Below are 14,483 nucleotides of genomic sequence, written 5' to 3'. Positions count from 1 at the left end.
CACACACATGCACGCACGCACACATACCACACACAAACACACACACACACACATGCATACACACACGCGCACACACACACACACACGCACTCATGCACACCACACATACACACGGGGTGGCCGTCCCTTTCTCACTGGACCAGAGCAACCGATAGTCACTAGCCAGCCAGTCACTCAATAGAGTCACACTGCAGCTGAACACAGGGCTGCCCTGAGTGACTGGGAGACACATGCCCCTGCCCTCTAGGGAGCTTGTCCTGTGGGGCGGCAGCCAGGAGAAGCAGAGCCACTTAAGGCGATGTCCTAAGCCAGGCTATCAGGTGGGACTCTCTGGTTTCCCTCACTCCTTCTGCCTTCCCTTTCTTCTCTCATTTTTCCTTTTTTGACCAGGCTGGTCCTGAACTTGAGATCTTATCACTGACTCCCAGTGTGCTGAGATTACAAGCCTGGGGTACCACACCCAGCCTTCCATGGTCAATGTCTCCCTGGAGGTCATTTTAACACTGCTGCCAGGTCACTGGCCAGGATCTGTCTCTCCGGCAGCCCTACCTTGATGCCAGCATTACGCAGCGTCTCCAGTGTGGGTCTGACGTCAGCCTGCAGCTGGTCCTCTACACCGGTCAAGCACAGCAGCTCCATCTCCATCTCCAGGCTCTCGATGACCGTGGCCACCTTGAGCGAACGGTCATGCACACTCAGCTTGGCCTGGACATAGCGGGCCTGGGGAGTGACAGAGACACGTCAGGAGGTGTAGGGATGAGGTAAAGCTATCACTCCACCACAATGTCCTCCTGAACCCCACTTCTGAAGATGACTGACCCCCCCAACCCAACCTATTTATTCCCTCTTTATCTTGGCAGTGACACCTACGGGAAGCCAGGATTCCCCTGGTGGGATCTTGTGAACACAGGTACCCATGGAAGAAACCTGATCCCTAAAGTCTTACAAACACATGGGGCACTTCTGAGGGACAGGGCCAAGCCAACTGCTGGGAGACTGGCAATGACCCCAGAAACCTGTCCCTAAACTGCACGCACCCTGACACTTATGCATGTCAGCCTTGTACCAGGTACCAGGGACACAGGCACTAGCCAGACAAGATCTGTCCATGGGGAACACAGTCAATGGGATGCAGGTGGAGCACAGCTCTAACCTATTTTGTAGCTCAAAAATACTTGGGTGGCTCATGTCAGTCACTGTGGAACTCAGGAAGCCAAGCAGGAGGATCCCAGGCAAGCCTGGGCTACAAGCAAAACTTTGTTTCAAAACAGCAACAAGACAGAGACAGACAGAGAGGGAGCAAGGGTATAGAACAGAAGCGATTTATTTCAAATCTTCCTAAAGTAAGTGACAGAGAAGGTGCGTCAAATGAGAGATGAGTGGGAAGTGACAGGTAGCGTGGGAAGACTTCTTGGAGAGGCAACATGTGAACAGGAAGTGAGGAGGTGGGCAGCAGAGCGAACGCCAGGCAGAGCAAATGGCACGTGCAAAGGCCCTGCACCAAGAGGGAAGCTGGTGTGCTCAAAAGGCCAGGGTGGCGGGTGGGGAGGGGGGAGAGGGGGGGTGAGCAAGATGTGTCCCTAGGAGAGGTGACTGAGAAGATGGGTCAGGAATGCAAGGCAAAAGGTCACAGGCCACTTACTTCAAAGTCTTGGTATTGCTCCTCTGTGAGGGACTTCTTGGCCACCACAAGCACCCGCAGTCCCTCCCGGGCCATGTTGCCACACTGCAAGACAGATCAGTGGGGAGCTATGCTCAGGCCCGTGTCTGAGACTGCCCCAGCTGCAGCCAAAGGGTCAGGGAAGATGGCAGATTAGAGAACTGCTTCCCCCTAGAGCTACAGTCCCCAGAGCCAAGCTTCTAACTGGAGGCTGAGCCCAGCACACATGGGCCTTCTCTGGCTAGCACAGTGTGATCCAAAGCCCGAACCCACGCCCTAAGGTCACACACAAGCATGACTGGCTGGCTTGGTGGGCAAAACCGGACGTGCTTTGGGTTAGCCGCAATCCAACACGGCCATGCAGCCACCGCTCCTGTGTGCACCCCCCAAACATGGATGCCGCATAACATTTCAAAGGGTGGAACATGCCCAAAGTGCATCCCCATGAGAAAGACACACCCAGGTCTGGACAGCCAACATCAACCGGCACTCCGCCCGCCAGCCAATCATCCATCAATTAGCTGGGACTTGTGGCCCCCAAGATCTTCACCTCCTGTGATGCCCCTGCACAGTCACCTTCCCCTCAAGTGTGGGCTGGACCTTGTGACTTGTTCCCCACACACAGAAAAGGGGCTGTGCTGTCTCTGGGATTAGGCCACCAGAGATGGAGACTTCCGTCTGTCCTCTTCCACTGCTTGCATGAAGACAGCTGTCACACTGGGGTGCCCATGAGGAAACCCACAGGGCAAGAGAAAAGGGTGGCAGCTGACTGAAACCCAAGACCTGGGACCACAGCCCTAAGGAGTTGGGTGCTGTCTGCACCAACAATGGACCAATGAGCAACGAGCACCAGGCAAAGCCTGAGCTCAAAGAACGCCCCATCACACTTGGATCTGCAGCTGAGATGCAGCCTCCTGGACACCTAAGCTGTGGCAAGCCCAGCTGAGCCACATCCAGACCCCACCCCACACAGGGTGAGGAAGAAATGTGTGCTGTTAAAGCAACTACGCTTTGCAGCAGGTAGAACTACGCATTTTTATGGTAGTTGGTGCCACGGCCATGGCTAACAAGCGAGCACAGAGACCCACTCACGGCCCCCTGCAAGGCCAGCCTGCCTCTGCAGTGCAGACTCCCAGGACCCCGTCCAACTCACTACCTCAGGCTCACCTCTTCCTCTAGCCAGTCATTGTACTGGACAATGCCGGCCATGACGACGTCGGCTCCCTTCATGTAGAACGTGATTTCCCCCGTGGACTCATCCTGGAAAGAGGAAACAGGAAGTGATGGCCATGGAGGGGAATACCAGTCCCCAGCCCTGACTCACTCCAGTAACAGGCAGCAAAGTGCTTGGAAGAACCCAGTGCTTTTAAACTTGGTATACAGAACATATCTGTATTATATATACACATGTTCTGCCCACAAGTATGTCTGAGTACTACATGTATGCCTGGAGCCCTTAGAGACCATGAGAGGGCACTGGACCCCTGGAACTGGAGTGACACATGGTTGCGAGCTACACATAGGTGCTGGGACTTGAACTGTGTCCTCGGGAAGAGAAGCCAGTGTTCTTAACTGCTGTGCCATCTCTCCAGCCTCCCAGCACTTTTACACTTGGCCACAGATAAAACATAGCGGGGGTGGCTCACTCTGGGGCAAAGGCCACGGAAGGCAGAAGAAAGCTCTCAGCTCGCAGCATTTGGAAAAACTGTTCAGTGATAAAGCAAGATCAAAGAGCCAGGACTTTTGTTTGCGAAGCTGTTGCCATTCCAAGTGGGGCTGCCCGCACGCAGCTGGCTTGTTTCAGTTGTGCCCATGGGCTGTGCAGTGGTGGCCAAGTGTGCTCCATAAACAACAGGAAGACAGCATCAGAGCGTTTGGGACCCGCCATGTCTCAGTTCTGCTCACATCTGGGGCCTAACACGCTGTGCAGGGCCGCCCTGTGCCTTGTAGGATGCTAAACAATGATGGGGCCTCTACCCAGCAGATGCCAGCAGTGGCCCCATGGTGGCAGCCCACAGTCTCTCTGAATACTAGTAGATGTCCTCTGTGGAGACATGCAATCTGCCCATACAGAGACTGACATCCAAGGACGTGCTAGGTCAGACTCTTAGCTAACCTGAGACGTGTGTGACCCAGAGGCCACACCTGCATCGCCACTGAGTCCTGCATGAGAAGGTGGACAGGGACAGTAAATGATATTTTGGTTCCTCTGACTTGACAGGCATCAAACATCTGGTCTGGTACCAGTTCTTAATCAGTAGCACTGGGCAAACTGTCTCCTCTCTCTGCCTCAGTTTCCTTATCTGTCAAGCAGGAAGTGCTGCATGTTCTTATGTACTGGCCCTGTGGATGAAGCAAGATCATTGGTGCATTGCACGTGGCCTCACATGGAGTGTGGCATTTGTGACAGTGTTCCCGATGGTTAGGTGCACCCGAAGTCCTTCCAGCCAGCTCTGAGGGGAGAGAGAAGGCTCGGCCCCAGATTGGCAATGGGCAACACTGACAGGCACTGTCAGTGGCCACAACTCTGAGAAGAGGCTGCAGAGAAGCCATGGGTACTGCCACACATCCCAGAGTACCCAGGATGGCCACCAAGAAAGAATTCATCACTGGGCTCCATCCCTCGGCAGCTCAAAGGCTCTGAGGGATGCTGGAGGGCAGCGGTCCCTCAAGCCTCCCAAGAGAAGAGAGGTGACCCTGATGAAGAGGGCGTGGGCAGGGCAGTCAACACCTTGTGCATGTATTTCCCTACTCTGGGAAGCCCCAAAGAGCTGCTGAGAAAGTTGCCTCTGACTATGATTAGAAGGGCTGAGGGATGGCTCAGTGGGTAAAGGGCTTGCCACAACCATGAGGACAGGACCAGAGTTCAGATCCCCACCACATGTTTAAAAGTGTGTGTGTGTGTGTGTGTGTGTTACATACACACATGCATACATACACACAAACAATAAAGGGCTGGACATGGCAGGGTGAGTGTGCAGCCTATTGACACTCAATCACCTTGAAATGATGAGTTCCAGGATCAGTGAGAGACCCTGTCTCAAAAAATAAGGTAGAGAGCAAATGAAGAGGATGCTGAACATCAGTCTCCAGCCTCCACATGAATGCATACGCATATGTACACGTACACACACACACACATACACACACACAGAGAGAGAGAGAGAGAGAGAGAGAGAGAGAGAGAGAGAGAGAGAGGATGAGCTACCCAAAGTTAACTAAGGGTGTAGTTCAACCACAGTTCAGCTATAGGAGTGACACACTGACTCAATCTTTCCCCTGGCCAAGCAGAGGGAACTACATTTTGGACATGGCCAAGTGCACACTCTGCCCAGGGCAGCCCTTGGGCCAAAAGAACATAAAAGCATCAGGGGTTTTTGTCCCTTGCCCCTTCCTGAAAGTGGTGCTAACTACCAAGGCTGCAGGAAGCCCCCACACGGCTTCCTTTACCAGAGGCCCTCTGGCCAGCTCCATCACCCTGTCCAACACAAATACTGCAGCCATTATCTCCTCGGTGTGAGTCATTTCCTCCCACCCGGTTCATCCCCAGTTTACACTGTTCCCACATCACGGTGACATGACACCACAAACAAGAGACGGACTCGTCAAGTCGTGTTGCTGTGTTGTCTTGTCCCCTTGCAATCTGCATCTGGCACCTGATTACAGGCCTCATTAATTCAATGACAATGATGTGGTCCCTATCGGTGATCCGATTCCACTAGTCCACATGGGGAGTAGGGAGCCTGAAGGGATATCTTGTACAATGTGAGACACACAGTTCTTTCAGAAAGATGTGCACAAACATCCTGGGGACCAGGCTTCTCTGACCTCACCTGACCCCTTAGGAGGAGGCTCTCAGCCAGAGAAGAAAAAGACCTGGGAGTGGGGGGTGGGGGAAGGGGTCGGGAACAGGCTGTGAGCACACTGTAAGCTCACACACACCAGTCTAACAGACTGGATACAGTCTACTGGGAGGGAAGACAGCAACACTCCAGCCCATCACTCCAGCACAAGAGAGCAACAAACACACATGGCCAGACTATCTGTCACAGGGTGTCTCACTGGATGCCAGCAGCTAAGAAGGTTTCTAATGTCACGGTGAGAGTTGCTGAGCTGGGGAAGTGAGGTGAGGTTGGTACAAAGTAAAGAAGTCATCCCAGAGCCCAGGACAATCCAGGGACAGGCAGGCGGGAGGTGGAAAATTAACTCACTAGCAGTATTTCCCAAATACCTAAGGTAGCCTTGAGCAGACGTGTGCTGCCAGCGTTACTATTAATAACCAAAGATGAGAGGAAAGAGAAGCAGGCACCTGCAGGACGGCTCAGTGGGCGCAGGCGCTTGCTACGTCTGTCGAGTTTGACCCCTGGAACCCACATGGTGGGAAGAAGGGGCCAACTCCCACAAAAACCCTGACCTTCTGAGGTGCGCCGTGAAGTTTTAAAAGAATCAATATTCACAGTTAAGAATAGAACGCACAGACTGGAGAGATGTCTCGAGGGGTTAAGAACACTGGCTGCTCTTCTAGAGGACCCAGGTTCAAAGCCCACCCTGCAGCTCACAACTGTCTGTAACTCCAGCCCAGAGGATCCAGAGCCATCTTTATAGGTTCCAAGGGCACCAGGCATGTGGTACATATTACATACAAAACATTCATAGATGCACATGTGTATATGTGTGTGTGAGAGAGAATTACATATGTAATCTTTTTAACATTTTAAAAATGTTTAAAGAATCTAGAATACATATTCATGCATACATATAATTTTAAAAAACAAAAGAAGTGAATGAAATGGGTATTCCCCATCAGAACACCATATAAACATTAAATCAGCTAAGCCATGCCTTGATGGTATAAGAAAACTTCTACTGTGTAGATACACATAGGCAGGCAGGCAGGCACACGTGAGCACACACACATACTCGCACCCTTCAGTAGCTTGAAACGAAGTTAGAGGCTAAGTTTATAAAGTGTGTGTATATTTGTACTCAGAGAAAAGGCTGAAACACAGGTCCTTGGTGTGGCAAACAGCTGTCCCCCGATGCATGGCAATCCTCCTGCCCCAGTCTCGGAGGTGACAGATCACTGTGTGAGCCACCAGGCCAGGCTTGGTTTCCCTTTTTATGACCCCTAACTGTGAAAGCCGAGTCTTTATTAAAGTAACAATAATAATAAACTAGGCAGGGGCAGGGGCGTGCCCTCCCTAAGTGAGGGCAGACTCACTAAGCCAACAGCACTCTGTATGCCAGCCACCGTGCGTGGGAAGACGAAGAGTCACTTCTCACAAAATCTGACGAATGTCTGGGAATGGGGAATGAGATGCCTTCACAGCTAAAGGAAGGGTGGTGCGTGCGGCTCCTTCGTTCTCAAAGCCGGGCGCTGGGGACTCTCTGATGATTCAACTCCCAAATGACCTCAGCAGAGTCCATGGCCTTAGAACTTGACAAATAATGGCTGGAACTTGGTGAGAGTAGATCTGTGGATGATGCTGACTCACCCCAGGAAACACCCACCCGAGGGAGTTGTGTCGCTGATGGCCCTGAGCTCAGACATGCCCTGTGCTGGCTAGAGCCAAGGGTCAGGCCAGGTGCAACCCGTAGGAAAGGGAGAGGCACACTCCCACTTGACATTCGCCAAGTACATGTGTCCCACCAACATCTGGGATCTAAGTCATCTCACATGGGATGTTTTAGAGCACAGCCACAGCCTGTCACTGTGTCTTCAGAGTCACTGTCACAGTCCCTGGATGGAGGGCGCCTCATCCCCACCCCCTGGAGATGTGCTGGACCCAACAAGTCACTCCTGACGATAGAACCGGGCTAATTTGGCCTGTCTCCTCCGAGACTGGTTCCCAAAGGTGGGTTGCAGCTTACTCACACTCTCACTGGGGTGAAGCTAGCTGACACAAAGCTAGCCCAGGGAGAGACCCACAGAGCTGAGACCACAGGGGCTGAGGGTGGCCTCTGCCTAGCTGTCCTGCAGCCCATTGAAACTGTCTCAGGAGATCCTAAGAAGACAGTGACCTGACCAAGTCCTTTGAGACACTACACCAGAAAAGCCCCCACCACCCAAACTACACCCAGATTCCTGGTCCATAGAAACTGCTAGATAACACAATCAGCATGGTTTTAAAGCACTCTGTGGGGTGATCCATTAGCAATGAATAATTAATGCAGCACCCCAACACAGACCCAAGGCCATGGGCTTTTCCATATCCTCCCTGCCCAATCCTAGCCCTAGCCTGGGGGTGAATCTCAGAGCCACCACCTCCCTATGTGAACTCGGGTGCGTTCCTTCAGTCTTTCTATGCCTCAGTTTCCTTCTCTGTCAAATGTAAATCACACAACTAACTTGTGAGCTTCTGATATGCCAATCACTGACACAGCACCAGCCCCGCCTAACTGTTCCCCTTGGCCATGACCGTTGGTGTTCCCACCACCACCCTCTCTGTCCCTGACTGCACTTCACTGCCAATCATCCATCCCTTCCTCCACTGACTGCCACTTCTGAGGGATGCTGACAGCCCCTCACTTGCTGGCTGTGGTCTGGCCACAACCCCCCCCCCCCCCGGCGACGCACCTGCCTCTGCCTCCCTGGCGCAGGGAGTATACACCACCACACCCAGCCTTTTCATGTGGGTTCTGGGGTTCAAACTTGTCTTTGTGCATGTTCAACAAGCACTTTACCTACTGAGCCAGCCCCAAGCCCCCAAGCTTCAGAATTCTTGTGGATCACTGGGTTGGAGGCCAGCCTAGTCTACAGAGTGAGTTCCAAGACAGCCAAGGCTTCACAGAGAAACCCTGTCTTGAAGAAAGGAAGAAAGGAAGAAAGGAAGGAAGGAAGGAAGGAAGGAAGGAAGGAAGGAAGGAAGGAAGGAAGGAAGAAAATCCCACACCTGACTCAGGTTATAGTCAAAATAAAATGGCACTAAAAACACGGTTTAAAATTAATTGCCTTCAGGCTGTGTGTATGAACTTCGTGTTGGTATTTGCAAATGTTCCGTGCCAGTCACAGGCATTCTACAGAATGGGTATTCAACCCTACAGACATACAAAGGAGTACTACACAGTCACAAAAAGGAAGGGAAGACTGGTATACACAGTAACATAAATGCACCTTGAAATCTGTTAGCACATTCTACTCTCCATTGTAGAAGTGTCTAGGACAGGTAAATCTGCAGGAGCAGGAAGTAGATCTGTGGGAGCAAGGAGCTGGGGAGGCAAGGTGGCTTAATAACTGCAGGGGTTTGATCCTTTTCCAAAGATTGTTTACTTTTATTTTATGTGGGTGCCTGTGCACCACACGCATGCAATGTCCTCAGGGGCCAGAAGAGGGCACTGGGTCCCCTGGAACTGGACTCTCAATTGGCTGGGAGCTGAACCTGGGTGCAGCCTGTTCTTTTCAATGACATTTTCACTTATGTCCCATGTGGACACGTGAGTGCATGTGTCACAGCACGTGTGTGGGGTTCGGAGTCTGTCCTCTCTTTACCCAGTGCGGGTCCTGGGTCCAAACTCAGGCCCTCGTGCTTGGTGACAAGCACTGTGCCCCCCCCCCCCCCGAGCCATGTCACCAGCCCTGAAGAGTTGTCTCTGGCTGTGACGCACACAGAGTTCACACAGTGGTGGACGAAGCCGTCACTTCTACACTAGACACTTTTCTCTTTGCTACAACCAGACCCCTGAAAAGAAGCAACTCCGGCGCTGGGGGGCTTCTTCTGGTTCAGTTTAAGGGATAGGACCCACCATGGTGGGGAAGGCATGGTGACAGGACAGGAAGGCAACTGGTCACACTGCCTCCACACTCAGGAACCCAAGTAAAGAGGAAGACGGGCCGGGCTCTGACTCTCAGACCTGCCCCCCGGGACCCACGCCCCCGGGACCCACGCCCCCCAGCGAGGCCCCATCTCCTAAGGGCCCCACAAGCGCCTGTGGGGAGTCCAGTGTTCAGATACAGACTCAGGGGCCCATGAGGTGTAGCACAGTGGCTCTTAAGTGGTTTTTTGTTTTAATGACTATTCTATGTTTTATGATTATTGCACTTTTGTTCTTTGGAGACAGGGTCTTACTTAGCAGCACAGGCTAGCCTTGAACTTACAGCGACCTCCCTGCTGCAGCATCCCAAGCACTGGACAGCAGGTGTGAGCCACCACACCTGCCTGCTATGTGGGTTTTGTCTATGAAATACAGGTGGCAGGCTGGAGGAATGGCTTGGCAGAGTTACAAACATTTCCTGCTCTTTCCAGATCCCAGCACCCATGCCAGGCAGCTTATGCCCACCCATAACTCCAGCTCCAAGGGATCTGACACCTTCTAGCCTCCATGGGCACATACACACATGGGCATATGTTCACAAGACTCACACACACACACACACACACACACACACACACACACTTTTTTTTAAGACCAGGAACTGGGAGTGTAGCTTGCTTAGTATGTGCAACTCCCACACAGCAAAATAAACACACACACACACATGCACACACACACGCACGCACGCACAGACACACACACGCTCACACACACGCACTCACACACACGATGTGGCAGTTATTTCCCCACTCCTGCTCATACATGCTAAGTAAATAAAAATGTAATTTTTAAGAACGTGAGATGGAAACGATCTTCTAAGAGCTCCCTCACAGATAGCCACTGCCTCAAAACCAGGCTCACCACACCCTACTGCTGACCTGAGTGTCCACAGGCAGAGCTCATTTCTTTCCTGCTCATACTAGTCTGGGCGAGAGTAATGAGACCCCAGCAAGATGTAAGGGTCCCCCCCCCACGCTCTGCAGGGCAGGGGAGGACGCAGAGGGGCAGGAGAGGAGCCCACTCACCCTGACGATGATGCCCATCCGCTTGCTCTCATAGGTGAAGGGGAAGACCTGCAGGATGGTGAGATTCAAAATCTGGTCGCCAGGGGTCCTCAGCTGCATGGCGGACTGGTCACGGCCCACCAGGGTCAATCCCACACTTTCTGTCCACTGGACCAGGGCCACCTGGAGGAAATGGAGTGTGGGACATCAGATACCCTGCACATAAACACTGGGAAAGGGAGATGGAGGCAGAGGGACTGTTTGGCAGGCCCTAAAGCAGACTGCACACCACAGGCCTGTGGCAGAGACCCTGTAACCAGTCACCTCTGAAGGCTTTGCACTAGGGGCTCTTCACCCCTGGCTCTCCCTTAGCTGGGCACTCTCCATTAATATTTAATGGATGATTCGGTAATGGCCCCTCCCGTGGGGGTGGGAAGGGAAGGGGAGGGGCTTGCAGCAACATGGGGCATTTGTGGCTACCTCAACTGGAAGGAGATGCTGCTGGCACCCTGGGAGCCTGATGGGACTTACACTGCCCAGTGCAGCCCCAGTCAGGCACCTTCCAGCCCCACAAGGACAGAGCCAAGGAGAATGGTCCACCAGCCAGGAACACCCGACTCTCCGAAGTTCATGGACCTGCCCACCAGTGATGGACCTGAGAAGTGGCGGGGCCAGGCCGGGAGGCAACCCTACAATTGTGGGGTAGCTGGTCACTGTACCCCAACAAGTGCCCCAGGATACATGATCGGATCACATTAGACTGGCTCAGGGGAGGTCCAAGCTCAAAGCACAGTCTCCTGAGTGCATATTGGTTTGCAGCACCGGGAAAAGGTGGGGTGGGGTTTACAGCCAAAGCACTGTGTATCCCTGGTACAGTTCTCCAGGGGATGCTGGGCAGCGCTAGCCATCTCCAGCCCCATGCCACTCCCAGCTCTGCTTCCCAAGTCTGATTCTGTATTGTCTAGGAGTTTCCTTGGCTGACCTGCTAGTCCCCAAGGGGAGGCGGGGTCACACTGGACCTCAAGTCTGGGGTCCCTTCTATACCCTTGAAGCCTCTGGAAATAAGCGACTTCAAGCAAATGAGTTCTTCATTTGCAAGATCCTATCTTCAGGGGCAGGAGAAAGAGGCTCAGTGGTTAAGACCACTTGGTGCTCTTGCAGAGGACCCATTTGCGACTTCCAGCACCCACATAGCAGCTCACAACCATCCGTAACTCCAGTTCTAGATCTGAAGCCCTCTTTCGGCCTCCTTGGGCACCAGACACACACACACACACACACACACACACACACACACACACACACACTGCATGGGTGTATCAGCGGGCAAAACACCCATACATAATGCTTTATTAAAAATAATTTTTAATCCTATTTTTAGACATCTTGACCTGGATGTTTAATCCAAGTTGGACATCAGATCTAACTTAGTTTCTGTTGCAGAGATTAACTGAATGACATTAGCAATGTCACTTTCATGATTCAACCATTTTGGGGAATGTTCTCAGCCAACAGGATTAAGTAGCTTTCAACTTTAAGCAGTCAAGACACACAAAAAAAAAAAAAAAAAAAAAAATTTTTTTTTTTTTTTTTTTTTTTGAGACAGGGACTCCAGTCTAGCTTCAAACTGTTATGTAGCTGAGGATGTCCCAGACCTCCTGATCTTATTGGCCTCCACCTCCCAAGTGCTGGGGACGGACAGGGGCCTTGTACACATTAGGCAGGTACCCTACCCATGTTTCCGGCGTATCTTCATCTTCCAGAGACCCCAATGAGCCTCTGGGAATCCCCTCACTCAGTGCTGAACTTGGCGATTCCATACTGTGTGTGCAAGCATGGGATGCATCAATGGTGAAATCCAACCCCCAGTGTGATGGCCTTGGCCTTTGGAGGTGCCGTGGAGCCTTGTGGGAGAGCTAAGTCATTAAAGGAATTCAGATCAAGGAGACCCCCAGAGGGTACCACTCTGCTGTGAGAGACACAAGGAAGAATCTGGAAAGAACCAGCGAGGAGTCTACCAGACACTAACCCTGTGATACCCACATGTCCCCGACCCAGCTTCCCAACGTCTGTTTATAGGGTGCTCAGTCTGTGGTATTTTGTTACAGACTAGGACACAGACATCCAATTGTTTTTTCTAATAAGTTTCCTGTTAAAATTTAAAACTGACAAATCAATAAAGAGCCCCTACTCTGTGTGTGGGGTGTGTGTGTGTGTGTGTGTGTGTGTGTGTGTGTGTGTGTGTGTATGTGATGTGTGTGGTGGGTATCCTGCATTGGATAAAACAGACTGTGCTGACACATGACTTTAATCCCAGCACTTGGGAAGTGGAGACAGGAAGATCAGAGGTTCGAGGTCCTCCTCAGCTACAAAGCACAGCCCAGCTTGGGCTACATGAGACCCTGTCTCAAAAAAAAAAAATCTTCTAGAGCAGCAGTTCTCAACCTGTGGATCGAAGCCCCCAAAGACCACCGGAAAACATATTTACATCATGATTCATAACAGCAGTAAAATTAGAGCTATAGAGGCAATGGAATTAACTGCATGGTTGGGGTCACCGCATAAGGAACGTATTAAAGCTGGCAGCATCAGGAAGACTGAGAACCGCTGCCCAGAGTGAAGGCTCAAGGTGGGTGCTGCAGCCTTCACGGCTGTCTGTCTGCAGCCTTCACGGCTGTCTGTCTGCAGCCTTCACGGCTGTCTGTCTGCAGCCTTCACGGCTGTCTGTCTGCAGCCTTCACGGCTGTCTGTCTGCAGCCTTCACGGCTGTCTGTCTGCAGCCTTCACGGCTGTCTGGACGGATGAAATACTTGGACCTGGGCCACAGGCCCAAGGGCTTCATGGAAAAGTCGGAATGACAGATGGGATCCCAGACGCTAGAGCTACAGCACTCCATGACCTCGAAGGCTAAAAAACGATACTTTAAAAATTGTGTCATCACTTAAGGTGGTGCAGAAGCAGGTGGATCGCTGTGAGTTTCGGGCCAGCCTGGGCTACACAGTGAGCTCCTTTCTCAAAAAAGCAAGTTGTGTCCTTGCCGTGCCCCTCCCCCACACCCCCAGGATTGCCACATATACTGAAAAGAGAAAAAGCCACTGAGCTGGGAGGTGAACATAAGTGAACATAAAAGGGTACACTGTTTCATTTTCCTAATTCCAGATTTACAGTAGAGGGCAGGGAGGGCCCCTGTCCTGAGGCATAATCCATAGCTGAATGCAAACATGTCAAGATGTCCAGGGCTGACCATGTTGGACAAGAAGAATCGGAGATCACTCCAACTGCCCAGGAGAAGCAGCCTGGTCCCACTGTTCCAGAGAGCTAACCTCAGGCCTCTTCAAGGCTTATTCATACTAAATTTCAAAGGTGTCATGGGACCCAGCCAAGTGCAAACGGATTCCCCCAGGGACTTAGAACAGTCGGGCTTGCTAGAAGGTCTCCTTGTGCAGCAAGCACGCTTCCTGTCACGTGACGTGTTTATAAAAACATGCTGGTACTTCGTATAGACTCTCATCTACACAGTATTATCAGTGGGTTATAGCTTATTTTTCTCTTCATTATAGTAAAGAAACAAGCTGCATTTAAAAGGTAATCAAGTTGTTTTTCAAGAAAAGGTATAAGGGGTCAGTGAGAGGGCTCAGGGGAAAAGCTCGCTGAGTGGGCCTGGCCGTTACCCAAGTCTCATCCCTAGACTCCACTGTAAGAGAGAAAACAATTCCCAGAAGTGGCCTTCTGAACTCACATCACACAGATACACAAATAATAAAAAGGTTTGAATTTAAAAGAAAAGGGAAGGGCTAGGGAGATGGTTCGGCAGACAAAGGTGTTTGTAGCCTGAGTTTGAGCCCCAGAACCCACATGGTGGAAGGAAGAAATTAACCCTTGAAAGTTGTCCTCTAATCCATACCTGTGCAACACAGCACATATGAATACACATAGAAGTAAACACAATAAAAAAAATTTTTAAGTATCAGATCCTCCTGGACTGTGGAAAACTTCAGAGACAAGAA

General features: G+C 51.6%; 1 protein-coding gene across 6 annotated transcripts in view; it reads right to left on the bottom strand.

Moving 5' to 3' along the window:
• Atp9a (ATPase phospholipid transporting 9A (putative)) overlaps positions 1-14,483 on the bottom strand; it is a 94,884-nt gene that overhangs the window by 16,055 nt on the left and 64,346 nt on the right. For all 6 annotated transcript variants that reach the window (XM_051185703.1, XM_051185692.1, XM_051185697.1 and 3 more), the window contains exons 15-18: positions 10,498-10,659; positions 2,828-2,920; positions 1,643-1,726; positions 550-720 (exon numbers count right to left, since the gene is read on the bottom strand). In XM_051185703.1, the coding sequence (XP_051041660.1) occupies positions 550-720; positions 1,643-1,726; positions 2,828-2,920; positions 10,498-10,659 (510 nt within the window). The remainder of the gene's footprint in view (positions 1-549; positions 721-1,642; positions 1,727-2,827; positions 2,921-10,497; positions 10,660-14,483) is intronic.

The sequence above is a fragment of the Phodopus roborovskii genome, unplaced genomic scaffold (genome assembly GCF_943737965.1).
Source record: "Phodopus roborovskii unplaced genomic scaffold, PHOROB, whole genome shotgun sequence".
Lineage (NCBI taxonomy): Eukaryota > Metazoa > Chordata > Mammalia > Rodentia > Cricetidae > Phodopus > Phodopus roborovskii.
Note: the sequence above shows the minus strand (reverse complement) of the source record. Positions and strands in the feature narration are given on the sequence as shown.